The sequence below is a fragment of the Nyctibius grandis genome, chromosome 8, assembly GCF_013368605.1.
Source record: "Nyctibius grandis isolate bNycGra1 chromosome 8, bNycGra1.pri, whole genome shotgun sequence".
Lineage (NCBI taxonomy): Eukaryota > Metazoa > Chordata > Aves > Nyctibiiformes > Nyctibiidae > Nyctibius > Nyctibius grandis.
In genome coordinates, this window is record NC_090665.1 from 13,658,333 (window position 1) to 13,672,901 (window position 14,569).

The 14,569-nt window shown below is 44.1% G+C and overlaps 1 protein-coding gene across 2 annotated transcripts in view; it reads right to left on the bottom strand.

Moving 5' to 3' along the window:
* Positions 1–712: 712 nt before the first annotated feature.
* Positions 713–14,569, bottom strand: part of LOC137666465 (probable cation-transporting ATPase 13A4) — a 43,640-nt gene continuing 29,783 nt past the window's right edge. For both annotated transcript variants that reach the window (XM_068406487.1, XM_068406486.1), the window contains exons 20-30: positions 13,946–14,068; positions 13,225–13,304; positions 11,871–11,913; positions 10,839–10,948; positions 9,927–10,023; positions 9,126–9,198; positions 7,705–7,879; positions 7,017–7,231; positions 5,492–5,580; positions 3,292–3,372; positions 713–2,801 (exon numbers count right to left, since the gene is read on the bottom strand). In XM_068406487.1, coding sequence (XP_068262588.1) covers positions 2,580–2,801; positions 3,292–3,372; positions 5,492–5,580; positions 7,017–7,231; positions 7,705–7,879; positions 9,126–9,198; positions 9,927–10,023; positions 10,839–10,948; positions 11,871–11,913; positions 13,225–13,304; positions 13,946–14,068 — 1,308 coding nt within the window. In that variant the 3' untranslated portion in view covers positions 713–2,579. The remainder of the gene's footprint in view (positions 2,802–3,291; positions 3,373–5,491; positions 5,581–7,016; positions 7,232–7,704; positions 7,880–9,125; positions 9,199–9,926; positions 10,024–10,838; positions 10,949–11,870; positions 11,914–13,224; positions 13,305–13,945; positions 14,069–14,569) is intronic.

A 14,569-nucleotide genomic window follows, 5' to 3' on the forward strand; every position in this document is an offset into this window, starting at 1 on the left:
TGCATAACACATTGCTTGTCTCCCGACGGACAGAGTTATGCTATATAAGCAGTTCAGTGCAGCTGGGACACAGTGCACAGCTCTGCTTGTTGAACGGTGGCTGACACCACTGAGGAAAGATAATAAAATATGCCCCAGTATAGCTGGAGACATTGGACTTGTGTAGGAAGATTTAACACAAGGCTGACTTCTTAAGGAGTGGCAGAAGTTAAATATCACCTGGCATCTGCATTCTGTTCTCTTGCAGGTAAGGCTGTGTTTCAGCAGCAGGCAAGCACGTCTTTATCTTGTCGACCCTACAAGTGGCACAGGTTTGTCACAAGTTGACACTTTTCTACTGTCAATTGTGCCATAAACATAAACTACATGCCTAGACTGCAATGCTACTGCAGCTGCCAGTTTATCACATGCAGCAACATATTTCTTGTGTGCAGGAGTTCATAAATAGGACAGTGAATTTCATCTCCAAGGAAAATGTTACTGTACCTTGAACAGAGGACAGCAGGAATAACTCCACTAACCTGTACTTACAGTGTCTCCTGAAGTTACAAGGACTCCATAGAGCCTCTAGCCTCCACTTACCAATGGATTTTGCTGCAAACTGGGAACTCATCCTAACTTTGGAGACACCTTTATGAACAAATGTGAATGATTTCTGGTTGTGTGGCTTTGTGGCAGATATTTACTGTTAGGTAAACTGCAGTAGGTAGGAAGGGATTTACTCCATTTGCTTATGTCAAACTTCTCTAAAATGGGGAAAAAATTGCTTTGAGTCAAATGTATGTTTTATTCAAGTTGAAACTTTTTTCTTTTTTAGAAAAATAGCATGTGTTATTTTTTGATGCAAGCAAAATTAATTTCAAACACTGTTCTGGTACAGACATGTTGAATCAAAACAATCCATAATCTCTTCTGATTTGCTCTTGCTTTTCCAGAGCTACTTTTTACTCTAAAAGACCAAAGGAATCTTTACCATGACTCCCAACCTGCCTGATTCTCTGGGTTTCTGTGGCAATGCAAGACTGCTTTATAGCATCAAATAGTGAGAACGTACAGTCTGTAGTGTTGAAGTGCTCCCAAAGTTCTCCACAGCCCCACCCAGGAAAACCATGGGCAAGCTCCAGCTGTGAAAAACAAATGTGCAGTCACTTCAGAGGGTACAACTCCCCTGCACACCTTATGCAGGGAAGGAAGTGTGTCTCTTGGTCCAAAGCCTCCCTGATTGCTGTCTTGTTTTATCCAGCTGTGGACAGGGACTGCAAAATACAGTGAACAGGAAGCCAGCTCAAAGGGCTAAGAGAATATGTGCTAGTAGAAGCTGCTTTTTTTGAGTAGGTAAAACATGCAGAAAAGTGCAGTTCTGTTGCACTTACGTATAGCAGAAGCAGCAGAGTGAGTAAGTCACCATCAAAGGTTACCAGGTGAGGGTTATAAGTTGATGAATGACACATGGTGTGTAGCATGTGCAATTATGATTGGAAACCAGAGCCAAAACCTCAGATGGTTCAACTTCAGAGCACAACACAGAATTTAATAAAATTATTCTCAGACCTAGCTGGCTCCCTGTCTTTTAGTTCAGGCCTTAGGCCCTTGGAGGTAGTAACCCCTTCAATATCTGCTTCTTTTGGCACTGGTAAACCAGGAGCTGATGCCAGCTAGCAGTCCAGCCATGCAGCATCCACTCTAGTAGAGCAAGCTCACACAAGAAGGAACAGCATGTCCTTGTAGACCCACAGAATGAGATCATAATTTGCAATTATCATGTGTTTCATTCTACTTTTTTTAAAATGGATATCCCAAACGAATACCTCCCTCAAGAACTGTTAAACAATGAAATCATTCTGCTCTGTAGGTCAATAGATTTTTCACTCAGAAAATGCAAGTACCATGTTTTAAACGGCAAAGAGGGCAAACAGGTTGCCTGGTAGCAGTAAGCTACCAACAGAGCTCTGCGTTGTTCCCATCATGGGAAGAGCACAGTTGTGCTAGGAGTGGATGCTTCTAGAAGGCTTTGACTATTTGCAGCTCCTTCCAGCCCCAGAAAGCCAAGTATTGCCAGAAGGGGAAAAAAACCCAACAAACGCCAGACACCAGGTAGCAGTATCTGAAACCCCGAGAGCTACAGGAATCCAGGACCTGCCTATGTTCAGTAGCCTCTATCAGGAGTAAGTTCTTGTTTTCTCATGGGGAATCTCCCCAGAGGAGTGCTGGTATCTGAATTACCTACTTCTCATCTGGCAGAGATCTCACCTTTATGGACTGCATAATGCAGTTCAAGAGAGGGATGCAGCAATGGGGTGTTTCAACCATGAATACTTTGCCAATATTCAGCAAAATGTTCCATTTACAGCTGGCAGCCATTCACACATGGGCAAGGGGACAGGAGAAACACTGTGGTGACTTTATGCTACTGCAGCCAGCTTTTCTGCTTCCAGTTAATTTAAAAATAAGCCAGAGCTGGTTAGTCTTAGAATGGAGGGGCAGTGATGGGTAGGTCATTCCTCTTTCCTTATGTCTTTGAGATAGTCCTTCTACAGCCAACTGCAACTGTCCTGGACACATGTCCTCTGCAGTTTCCTTCACAGTGCATCCTCATTGCTGTCAAATGCTGGATTGCTATGGCCTCCCATATTTCCCTCTACTGATATTGCCACAGAATCTGAGAAGAAGGTTTCATTCAGAGGTGGCCAGGCTGAGTCCTGCTCTAACACTCGCTGCAGCCTCTTGTAATGGCTCTTTGAGTGGTACCGGAAGGTCTTTTTCAGCAGCAGCCATAAGGGTCTGTTCTCAATGACAGCTTCCTGTAAAAGAAAGAGCAAAAGAAAGATTCTGGAGGACCTGGACAGCCGTTTTCCCTCTTCATCCACAGCACACACATGGGGCAAGTAGTGGAGACTCAGATCTCCCACGATGTCCTGCTCATCCACATCCCTTCAATAGTCTTTTACTGACAACTTTCATACCAGCTCCACTAGAGCTCTCCACCAGAAAACTGGGACCAGCTCCTCCTAACAGTCTTCAGGATCTGAGTAGAAAACACCAATGCCCATATTTCTCTAGCCTGGGGCAGGGCCTGATACATCCCACTCACCAGAGGAAAGAAGGTGGTTGGGCCTTGCATTCCCTTATATCTGATCATTCAGATGTGGGGCTTTGAGGAAAGAGTAAGGGCAAGGTAGCAGCAATGTTTCCTGTTTTACTAGATACTCCCAAGCTGGTCTGAGGAGGAGGGAGAAAGAGCAAGACCTGACCCTTTCATCTCTCCAATTAGTGCTGACAGAGCATGCTCACCTCAACAAGGAAGGACACAGCAAGTGTGACTGCAAGCATTATCACCATGGAGATCCGCCACATGGTAGGGGTGCAAACAAGCTGGGAAAAAAGCAGGAGCAGCTGTTCAACAACATGTGCACACACTAGACATTGGTGGGAGCTTGTGTCATAGAAACACAGAATCATTTAGGTTGGAAAAGACCATTAAGATCATCGAGTCCAACTGTAAACCTAACACTGCCAACTACACCACTGAACCATGCCCCTAAGTTCCACATCTACACATCTTTTAAATACCTCCAGGGATGGTGACTCAACCACTTCCCTCAGCAGCCTGTTCCAGTGCTTGATAACCCTTTCAGTAAAGAAATTTTTCCTGATATCCAATCTAAACACCCCCAGCACAACTTGAGGCCGTTTCCTCTTGTCCTAACACTTGCTACTTGGGAGAAGAGACCAACACCCGCCTCACTACAACCTCCTTTCGGGTAGTTGTAGAGAGTGATAAGGTCTCCCCTGAGCCTCCTTTTCTCCAGAGTAAAAAAAACTCAGTTCCCTCAGCCACTCCTCACAGGAGTGTGCTATGTGTGCTATGTGTGACCCTTCACCAGCTTCCAGTCATCAAAAGCCAGAATCCCATACTGGCTGTACACTGCTGATGAGCCAATATTGCTACTTGTCTTGAAGAATTATTGATAAAGATGCTTTTAAACTTATGATGCAGCAAAGAAAACTGTACTCCAGAACGACAACAGGAAATCTGCATGCTTCCTTTCTTTCTAATATAGGAAATAGTTCAAAGTCTGAGTATTTCAGCTCCAAACCCAGCTCCAGCTTCCACAGGACAGCAGCACTGGCTTTCTGGCCGTAGCTCAACTTATTGGAGATGCAGCTCAGATCCAAAATTTGGATCAGCAGTTTCTCCAGGGCTAGGCTATTGCAGAATTTCTTATTGTCACTCCCTCCTTTTCTCTTCTCTGCAAATCCAGTGTATTCCCTCCAGACAGCCTAGGAGTTTTACAGTTCTCCCCAAAGGCATTTTAGCCCCTCACAGATGTAGTGCTGACAATGCCCTGTGTCACCACAGCCCACAACAGGACTAAGACTTGCTTTAAAGTGCCATCTTGTGGTAGATTCTTTAACTGGGTCTGTCTGCTGAGCCGCTGCTCTGGAAACAGTTACACTGTGAGGCAGCCTTAGCTAGGCTGCTTGGCATTCAAAATCCAGGTCCATTCCTCTTGTCTAGGTTTCTCTTCCCACGTTTCATTGTTTCCAGTTCTAAATCCACTTGCTAACTGTCATACAGACATACAGGACTAGAAGCAGCGTCATGTTCAGTACTTGTTATTCAAAGCCACCACACTTCATCGTTCTGATTACAAATGTACTAAAAAAATAGCTGTGTGTTGCTTTTGTTGTTTTGTTCCTGTGACTCCTACTACAAGGCTGTGAGTTTCACAGTGGAGGAGGTTAACATCTCCCAGCCCCAACATACTAATTGCCAGATCCACTGACAACCCTGTCCTACAGCTGATGTAGATCTTATCCTTCCCTTGCATTTCCCCTAGGATGGATTTGCACAAGGCAACTCCCAGCTTGCATTCTGCCAGACTAAATAAGCCAAGCCCTATTGGTATTTTTTAATCAAGGATCAAGATAGAGCCTTTATTGCCGTGACAGCCCCACTAGTCTTTCCCTACAACTGTTCTAAACTCAAATGCTGCTTTAGGAAACTGTGGGCTGTCCGAAATTTAAACAGGGAGCCTGAAAATATTGGGGACTGAGAACTGAGACCTGCTGTGAGTCTTCTCAGGCAGGTCTTCTTTGCACGAGCATCTGTGTGCAGAGTAGCACAGCCTGAGAAACACAAGTGCATGCTGCTTTAGTTTAAACTTGGAGGGCCTGGTCCCTTTCTTCTCCTGGCAAGCTTGGTAAGCTCAGTGATGTCATCTTCTGTGGCATGGACAATGCACTGAAACAATCAAACGTACATGTGTAGCTGTCCAGGTGTCAGAATGCACAGATCTTAGTTTGGAGCTACCATATCTCCAGAAGGTTCTTCAATCCCATCATCTAAAATCCATGTCTTTAAATTTGATTTGTCTTTAGAGGTGCCATGTATCCCTGAAAAAGTCTGTGCCTTTTGTTAAAAACAATGCCAGTGCACTTATAATGGGACTGGCAGTAGGAAGAAAACCCACCTTGGAACAATACTCACATCCATCTTAGAGTAGAGATCATCAATATCGGCAAACACCAAGAAGAGGCAAATGCCCAGCTGCCCTATGAGCACCAGTATGAACATATCTGAAGGGACAAGAACAAGCAAATAAAACCACAGGTTTGTGAGCAATATTTCAGCTGCTTGCCTTTACTACAGAAGATTGTAATCATTCTCTGTGTCAAACAGACAAAAAAAAAATCCATGAGATAGGAACTTTCAGCAAAAGAAAAATGAACAGAGTAAACCCCCAGCTTTACTCAGTCAAGTAGATATATGTGAGGCTGGGACAAGACTTGTAGCCACAGTTTTAAAATGCCAAACGAGTATTTTGAACATTCAATCTGACTTCTCACATCTGAGAAGCCTTAGAGCCCTCCAGTGAGTCTCAGTCTGAGTTCTGTGTCTCCTGTTCATTCAGAAAGATGTCCAGGATGTAGTCTTGCTCTTGTTGATATGATTAGGAACTCTGCCCTCAATTTCAGTGATATCAAGACTTTGGCTAGCAATCGGGATCTAGAGTCCAAGTAATGGAGAATCTATTGCCCTCCCCATCTGTAGGTAAATGGTCCAATGATGAGTAAATTCATTTTCTCTTCAAGCTGGCATGCACCAAACTTCACCCCCCAGCCACTCACTCTGGTTTTGCCTTGTTCTGGGAGACTGACGGCCCACTCTTCTGCTATCTGGGAGGAATGTCTCCTCCTCACTATTACTATACCAAAACAGCAAAGCCATGAAACCTGCAGCATGAATTTAACTCTTCAGCAAAAAAAAAAAAAAAAAAAACAACTGAACTGAGCTTTGCCTGAGAGACAGTTGCAGGATTTGTCCCACAGAGAAAAAGAACAGCTCTCCTATGCCTCACTGCAACTTCCAGAACTACCACAGTTACATGTGCTCATCTTCCCTTCCCATGACAGTCTTTCAGAGGCAGAACAGACCTACTAGACTTCACTACAGCCCCTTAAAGTTATTGCCCACTTCGATGCTTCCTCTTTAAAGAAGTTACTGGTCATCGAATTAGCAACTGCTAAACGTCTCTGGTTCTGGAATAGGAAACAAGGCCCCTGCAATGCACAGATTTAGACAGCATAGGGCTCTTCTAGAGCTATTCTAAAGACTAAAGCAAAGTGACACCACCTAATTCTGGCTCCTCTTGAGATGTGTCTTTCAAGCTGCCTTAAGTAACATGATGCTTCTGCCAGCCAACACCACCTTCCTGCTACCCCTTAAAAGTTTTTATCAAACTCCATTTGTCTGTTTCAGAAATCCAAATGCCAGAGCCAAGTTTTTAGCAGTACGGAAGTACAAAGTGTATGCTCAGCTCAGAGAGCTGCTGGTCACAGGATGCCACTGGCACTAAAACTTCTGAAAAGGTGGCCTTTAGTCATTTAGAAATCTAATATTGGGCTCTTGATTTTTTTGGCTGGCATCACTTTGATAGTTTTAATTTTTCCCTAGTGAATTGACCTCCTGAGTTGACTTACTCACAGATGCCTCCCTCTCTCCCCATACTTACAGTTTGTGTAGATGGGTTGCCTGAAAGGCTTTCCCTTGGAAAACACTAGTGCAACGATGAGGCAGTTGATGGTACTTAGCAGCCACACTGTGGTGTTTTCATAGCTCTTGTAGCCATTGTCTGTTTGCCCATGGGCTCCATCTGTCATCCCATTGAGCCCCAAGCTGGAAATAGAGGAAGAATTCTCCGTATGGTTGTTCATTGAGAGGCAGGCACTGAAAAAGATAGTCACACTGGTCAGCAAATGATCACTGTCCTGGTTATTCCCACTCAGCTTCCACTACCACTATCAGGAATCCTTCCTCATAGCCATGATTTGCTCCTGCTATCACAAGGATGTACGTTATTGGCAATGTCCTCAATCTTACCCACTGGGTTGAGCTTGCTGAACTTGGCAGCGCTTGAGCTCAAACCTACTTGGATACCCCAGTCTTCCTTGCAATCAAATACTCCTCTTTGTGCTCTACAGATGCATTCTCGCCACAGGCACTGTGCTGCACAGCAGACTTGCTGGAGAGCTCAGAGACCTGCAGACAACACTGGTTAATGTGTTTGCACCATATGGGGAAGCACAGGGTCTGCCTGCAGCTGCTGATCAGACCTGGAGATAAGCTGATCAATAGTATCATGCAGACCTGTCCCTCTACATCTGCTCTGTGTCACCCAGAGTCCCAGGAAAGGGACCTACCTGCGTATATTGGTCTTGGAATACCAAGGCTGCTCCTGGACCACCACAAACCCGAAAATCTGCATGCTGAGGCTGAAGAGGATGTTAAGTACAACAGAGAGCAGCAACGGGGGTGAGATGAGTTGGTTAGGAGGCCTGTAGGGAACCAGCTTTGGATAGGCACCTGTGAAGCTCACTGAAACATGCACAAAGATGTTTACTTGTGTGTCCAAAATACAAGCAGTGCTGCTGTATAATACTGACTGTTATCAATGGCCAGCACTTTTGCAGTCTAATGTTCTTTATACTACATACAAATCCTACATTGAGTACAAAATACAGAGTTGTTTTCTTACAAAATCTTATTGGCCACAGAAGAGGTTAATTAATGGCATCTGACTATCATGAGGCATTTTTGGAAAATAAAACATTGGATTTTTATTTTATTTGGCTACTGTCAGGCCCAAGGATACAAGGATATGCTCAAGCTCTCCTGTTCTTTTTCTGTCACTTGTCAACTGTGGCTTGGGATTTTCTGTTGCCCATGTTCTGTGCATCCTCCTGGACTTAGCACTTAGTGCCCAGTTATTTGAGCTGGTAGAGGACTGCATTAGCTGACCAGCAGGTTTTCCTCTGTTCTTAGGTTTAACAAAGTTATCCAGACTTTGAGTAAAAGAGCTATACAGAAAGCCATGATGCAGTGTTCCAAATGGGCTACTTAAACAAGGTAGCTTTTGGCACTCAGTATTGTGGCTGACCCTTTTAGGCTTGATTTAATCAAGGCCTTTTCCAGCTGTCTGTGTTCCAGCAGGGATAGAAGACAGCTATGTGTTTTTGTTATATGCTTTTCATGTCCCTGCCCTTGCCATTCCAGCTTCTAAATCTCTCCCTTCATTTACTCTATCTCAACAACCCCTCTTTCTCTTTCTCCTCCGGCACTGGTTTCTTCTCTTATTCTTGGCTTACAACTTCCTACTCTGTAGTGTCTGATGTGTCATCTCTTTCTTCTCCATCTTCATCTCTCTTTCCTCTCGTGCCTCCTGCCTACGCAGCTTCAAATATGAGTTGGACTCCAAAGAGTCAATCCCTACGCTTTTTCATTTGGGCATGGATCCTTAGGTATTTTCTTAATCTGCCTTACCAAGTCAACAGGAAAAAGCCTGAACAGACTTTCCACTACATTAGATCTGTTTTAACTTCTTCTAGAGATAACATCCCAGTTATCAACAACCTACATGCTCAGCAAATGCACCGCTAAGAATTACCCATCTTATTTCAGAGCTTTTCTCAAACAAGACACCTCCTCTACTAATCTAAACATCATCTACTCTATGTAGTCTCTCTTTTCTTCCTTTCCATACACAGAATTATGCAATTCCAAGGAGGTGAAAAATATTCGAGATCATTCTCTCATTAATACGTAGGATGACTAACAGGCTTACTTGTCATGCCAATTACAGTGGTAATAGCCAGATCTTGGAACAAAAATTGGTAATTCCCGAAGGAGTTTAGTTGCTGAAAAGAGGAACACAAATAAAAAAAATCACAAATCAGACATTTGCCGTGGGCTTGTTTATATCATCTCTAGAAAGCCGTATTATTTTCATGGAGCTAATGCTCTGCTGTTTGTTCTGAAATGCTACTCAGCAGATAAGAGGACCACACAATCCACTACCCTGCCAATAGATTTGTCATCACTGGGCCTAGGGTGAATACTCATTTTGTGCATTGTTCGGACTAACAACACTTCCAGTTCACTCAAGGCAATAAAAAAGAAGGTTATTTGGAGAGATGTGCTTCCTCAATGCTGGGTGACTTCTGAATGCAAAGCCCTCCTCTCTATCTGGGAAGAAGCCATACAAAAGTGGTTTGAGGCACTCCAGGAGATTCTGCTTACTGTCAAGTTAATTTATGCTTTAACTGCTGAATAAATTGCAACAGCATATGCTTACGCCAGATTCTCCCTTTTCACAGACATATGCCCTCATCCAAAATACCGTTCAGTATCTCGGCCTTCTTTTTGTCCAGCTTGGATCTTGAGCCTACTGACTGAAGTTATGGGAAGAATCTTTCCAGTTTTCAGCTGAGGGTGCAGGAGGACCATATGAGCATGCCACAGAAGTTTGCAGCTCAGATAAAGGTAAAGCTTCATACCCTAGTTTTATTGGGGCTTTTATGCCATGTTTCTCCTACAAGGGAGTAGTAGCTCATTCAGTTCTAGCTAACATGTTCCCAAGACATACCCAGTACAGTAGGAGAACACCAAGGTACTGAATGATGCTGTACAGTGCCATGTACTTGAACATGCAGAAGGAAGTGACGAGGGCAGCACGGCCTTCCCTGTGTGAAGACATGAATAAAGGACAGCAATTAGGTGATGGGTCTGCTCCTGTTGCCAGTCCTCTCAAAATACTGTTGAAAAACAAAGCATGTGTCACAAGTAGAGAGGTCTCCGCCAGCATCTTGCTGGGAGGTGAAATAAATAAAATCTGGCCTGAATGAAAGTAAAATCTTCACTTGCAAAAATCTTGCTGCAAGCAAAAGGGCTTGATTCCAGTCATCTGTATTCCCAAGACTACAATCTACCCCAGCAAGTTTTCCTGCTGACATTAATAGTGCAGGTAGCAACTCCATATGAGGAAAAACACGCAAAGCCAAGCAGCTGCTCAGTGAGTTCAAACTAACAAGTCCTCTCCTCCTGCAGTGAACATATATAGTATCCAACGAGGGTAACGCACTCTCCCTGGTTATTCATCTGTCACAGTAAGCAAAATCAGGACCCAGCATAACAGTTGCTAACATTTTGCTTGCATAGGGTATCAGAGGCAGGGCCTAACAGTAGCGTACAGGTTGATTTGTGGACATTTGATTCAGCTTTATGCAGCACTGTTCATTTTGCTCTTTCTTTTGCATTTAAAATACTGTTAATGACAAAAAGCTCAGCTGTAGATGCCCTCCTCCTGTAGTTTTAGGGGAATTAATATATCTTAAAGGAATTTCAGATGGGATCTAGGCAAATGGCAATTTCAAGGTCAAAGACATTTATTTTTCTCTAGAGATGTATATTCTGGCCTAGTGGGAACACCCAACACAAATATTTGAGAGGAGTGAGAACTGTCTCCTTTATGTAACAGGAAATAAAAATCCATGCTTACCTGATTAGCTCTGGCACACATGCTATGCTGGGGTTTCGGGATGTGAAAGGTGAAGCCACAGATGCCTCCTGCTCTGACAGCGATATCCCTGCGTGCGCCACTTTCAAAGCCTGAAAGTCACATTCTTCTTCAGCACTCACAAACCAGGAAGACACAGCAACTGACATGTCAGCCAAGAAGTGACCCCTTATTACAGGATGCGTTCTGTGAACAGCAGTCCCTCTTCGCTCCCTGGGTGTGCTCTACCCAAAAGGTTCCTCCAGTGGGATATGGTTGAGGCATTGGGTCCAGAAGAAGAATGGGAATGACAGCATGGGAAAGTCCATTTTCTACTGGCCCCAAAGCCATCCACTACCAGCCGCAGAAGACAAGTTTGTCTCTGCCTGCTTTGTCAGCACTTATGTGCAGTCACACCTTACGTAGATAGTCTAGCTTCTCTGCTTGCTTTCCCCAGGAGAATCCTTGGGATTTTGTGTTAGGGCAAGCAAGTGCTTCACTGCCTAGGTGGCATTGCTCTCACTGCCACAAGGACATGTGATGTCATGGAGTGAACTGAACCTGCTCAGAAGAGAGTTATGGGTCTCTCCTGAACACACACCCTTCCTTTTGGGGGAAAAAAAGAAAAAAAAAGCTTTCTTGCTCTTCTAAAATGTGCATTTACAAAAACCTTGTAGGGCTACAGCTGTTCCCTATGGAAACTCCTCCTCACTCTAGTCTTCTCCACCCCCAGACACTGAAGCTGTTGACAGAAACCTCAGTGGAGGATTTGGAGAATCCTCTAGTGGTTTTTGCAAAGGAAATGAATCAGTCCTTGAGACCACAAACCACAACAATCTCTGCCTAGGACAGCTCTTGCATGGTAAGGACCACACTGTGGGATCAGGCCTGAATCAGTGCTGGTGCCAGTACAGCTTCTCTGTGAATAAGAAGAGCACTCCCATCTCCAGCATGTTCTCAGTTTGGGATATTCTACTGGCATTGCATTCATTTTTCTTTTCTTAAAGAAATATATGGTAAAGAATTTTCACTTACCCCACAGTCATTGGCTCCATCTCCACACATGCCCACAAAGTAACTGAAAAATAAAGTGACCTACAGTTCAGTTCTGGGGAAAGCAAGACCTATAAACAGGAGGGAATCAGAGCCTCCTGCATGTGAGTCACTTATGCAAGTCCTGAAAGCTTTTTGTTAAATGCCCTTCTAGAAAGCTGAAAGACTGAAATACAAGCCCAGGACTCTGGACTGTGTATGGGCCTTGTGCTTGCACCTCAGATGTACCTACAGTAAGAGTTTCTGCTGTGACAGACTGAAGAATACATTAGCATGAAGTTATATATTCACTACAACAGACTCAGTCTCCCACCCTCACCGAGTTTAAGGTCAATCGCAACAGAGGAAAGAGCTCATGGTGACAGCCCTGCTCAGAAAGGAAGGATTGCAGGCATTGGTTCAGTGGGAACAGACACGAATGGGGACTCTACTTTGGGGTCCAGTCCTGCCAGAAATATCCTGGGGCAGGCAGAGAGTGACAGCAACAGCTGGAGTAGAGAGAGAAGAACATGGGCTTAATGGGGTATCTGGGACAGCTCCCCACCCTGAGGCTGAAACAACCTTGTAAAATGATGAGCCCTAAATATAAATCCTTATATCTGCAGCATCCAAGTAAAATCAGCCTAGTGCTTCAGGAGCTGACTCACTTGTGTCTTTTACTGCTGAGGCCTGGATTTCAGTGGAGGGGAAATTCTCACTAGGAGGCCAGACACTGGTTGGGGTGCTCACAACTGCTCACACCAGGATGATAATCTGGAACAGCCTAAAGCTTACCCTGCTCTAGGGCAAGGCCAGGGGCTAGCTAGTTGAGGTGATGGTTCTTCAAAAGACTTGGGAAACATTCTGAACAACAGGCAACAAGACACCTGGGGACTCAAATATATATACTTCTATGACTGTGAGCAGCATAGGGCATACCAATCCAGACTGCCCTGCCATGTTTTCCAACCCATCACACTTAGTCAGCAATAGTGCAGTAAAAAGACTGCTAGCATCAGAGAAGCTGCAGCGCTGGGAGATATTCCTAAAAATCTTGGGTAGACAAGTGCCCTCCTTCAGGCCCAGAAAGAGAAGTATGAAGGATGATGTGAACAAATGAAATCCAGAATCATGGAGTGTCAGGTCTTTGATGGGTTGCCAAACCAACATGGACTTCAGTGTGTCTTCTTTAACAGGCTTTTGGAATTTAATTGCCAAGCTGTATGCCTGTGAAAGTTGCAGCTTTGTGCACTTCCAGGAAACGCTATGTTAGACAAAGCTAGCTCTTACTAGACTCTTCTCAAACCTGGAAATTCATCAAACACTTCCTAAATCTTAGTGCTCATTATGAACTTACTCCAGCTTTTGAAACTCTTCTACAAGGCTGGATTTCTGACCAGGAGACATTCTAGCAAAAACTGTTCCATTCAGCAGGAGCTGTAAGGAGAAAAAAGGAAGCGATTTTTTAAGCACTTGAGGCAAGAGTCACAGTGATTTCAGTGATAATCTGGAACAGTAACCACCAAAAATCCACCTTTCCAAACAACTCATGCTGATAGACTCCAAAGCAGAAAGGCTGATGATCAAAGATAAAAGGTATCAATCTTAATGAACTTTTGAAAAATAACAGTCACAATAGGGACAAGAGGCCTGAATGATGTGTCATTTGAGTTACCTGATGAACACAGATTACCAGGCAGGGATTTACTAGAAGAGAATTCATGAGACTATCCTTCCATAAAACAGACAAGTCATGCTGAATTGCATGCTGTGTAATACCACGTTTTCTCCTGTTCTCCAAAACATGGCAAAGGCCAGGCATATGGGCACCAATGTTTTTAAGTCATGTCCTCACACCACGAGGCAGGTCTGCTCTTCCCATGTGCAGAAAAAAATCCAGGGATTTTCAGATCCTTCCCCACACATTAATATCAGAGATTCATCCAGCCCATAAGTATTTCAGGGTTAGAATTGTTCTCAAAAGATGTCCTGGTACAGATCTCTTCAGCTAATTATATTAGGACAATCTGAATCTACTGAATGGCAAGCCTACTCCAGTTAAATAATTCAGATCTTACCTTTGGAAGTAAGTGCCTGAAATGCTGTGCTACAATTTGGTAAGATTTTCCACTCATGGCAAAATGATACTGGCCTGCTCCCGAAGCCAGCCTGATTCTTCGTTCAGTCTGACTGTCATCCTCCTATAAAACAAGACAGAATGAGTGCTGCTCCCAGGCCCTCAAAAGCTACTATGTGCATTTACACGAGCACTACTACAGACATAGAAAAGGACATAACATGGGGATGGCACTTGTGAAGACTCTGGGAGACCTGGGTTCAAGGCCCATTGCCTTTGCCTGGATTTGTAAAGGGATTTAGGCATATAATGCCATTAATTTCAGTGTGAACTGGGTGCTTCATATGTCTTAAAATCTGGTCCTCAGCATTGTAACATTTGATAGAATTCATGACACAGTGCCAATCTAGTGGGCTGCACTGTGAGTGAGAGGGGCTAGAAAGAGCATATGGGCACCATAGCTAGGCATGCCTTTTTGCAGTGAAACACAATGAAGATGCTGCTCAGGCTGAGCTTTGGTAGAAAGGAGCCCCTCAACAGCCCCTGCAGAGATTCCCTGCCATCTGCCTGACTCCTAAGACTTCTCAGAGAAGGGTCAGCACCTTCAGACATACTCTTCAGAGAG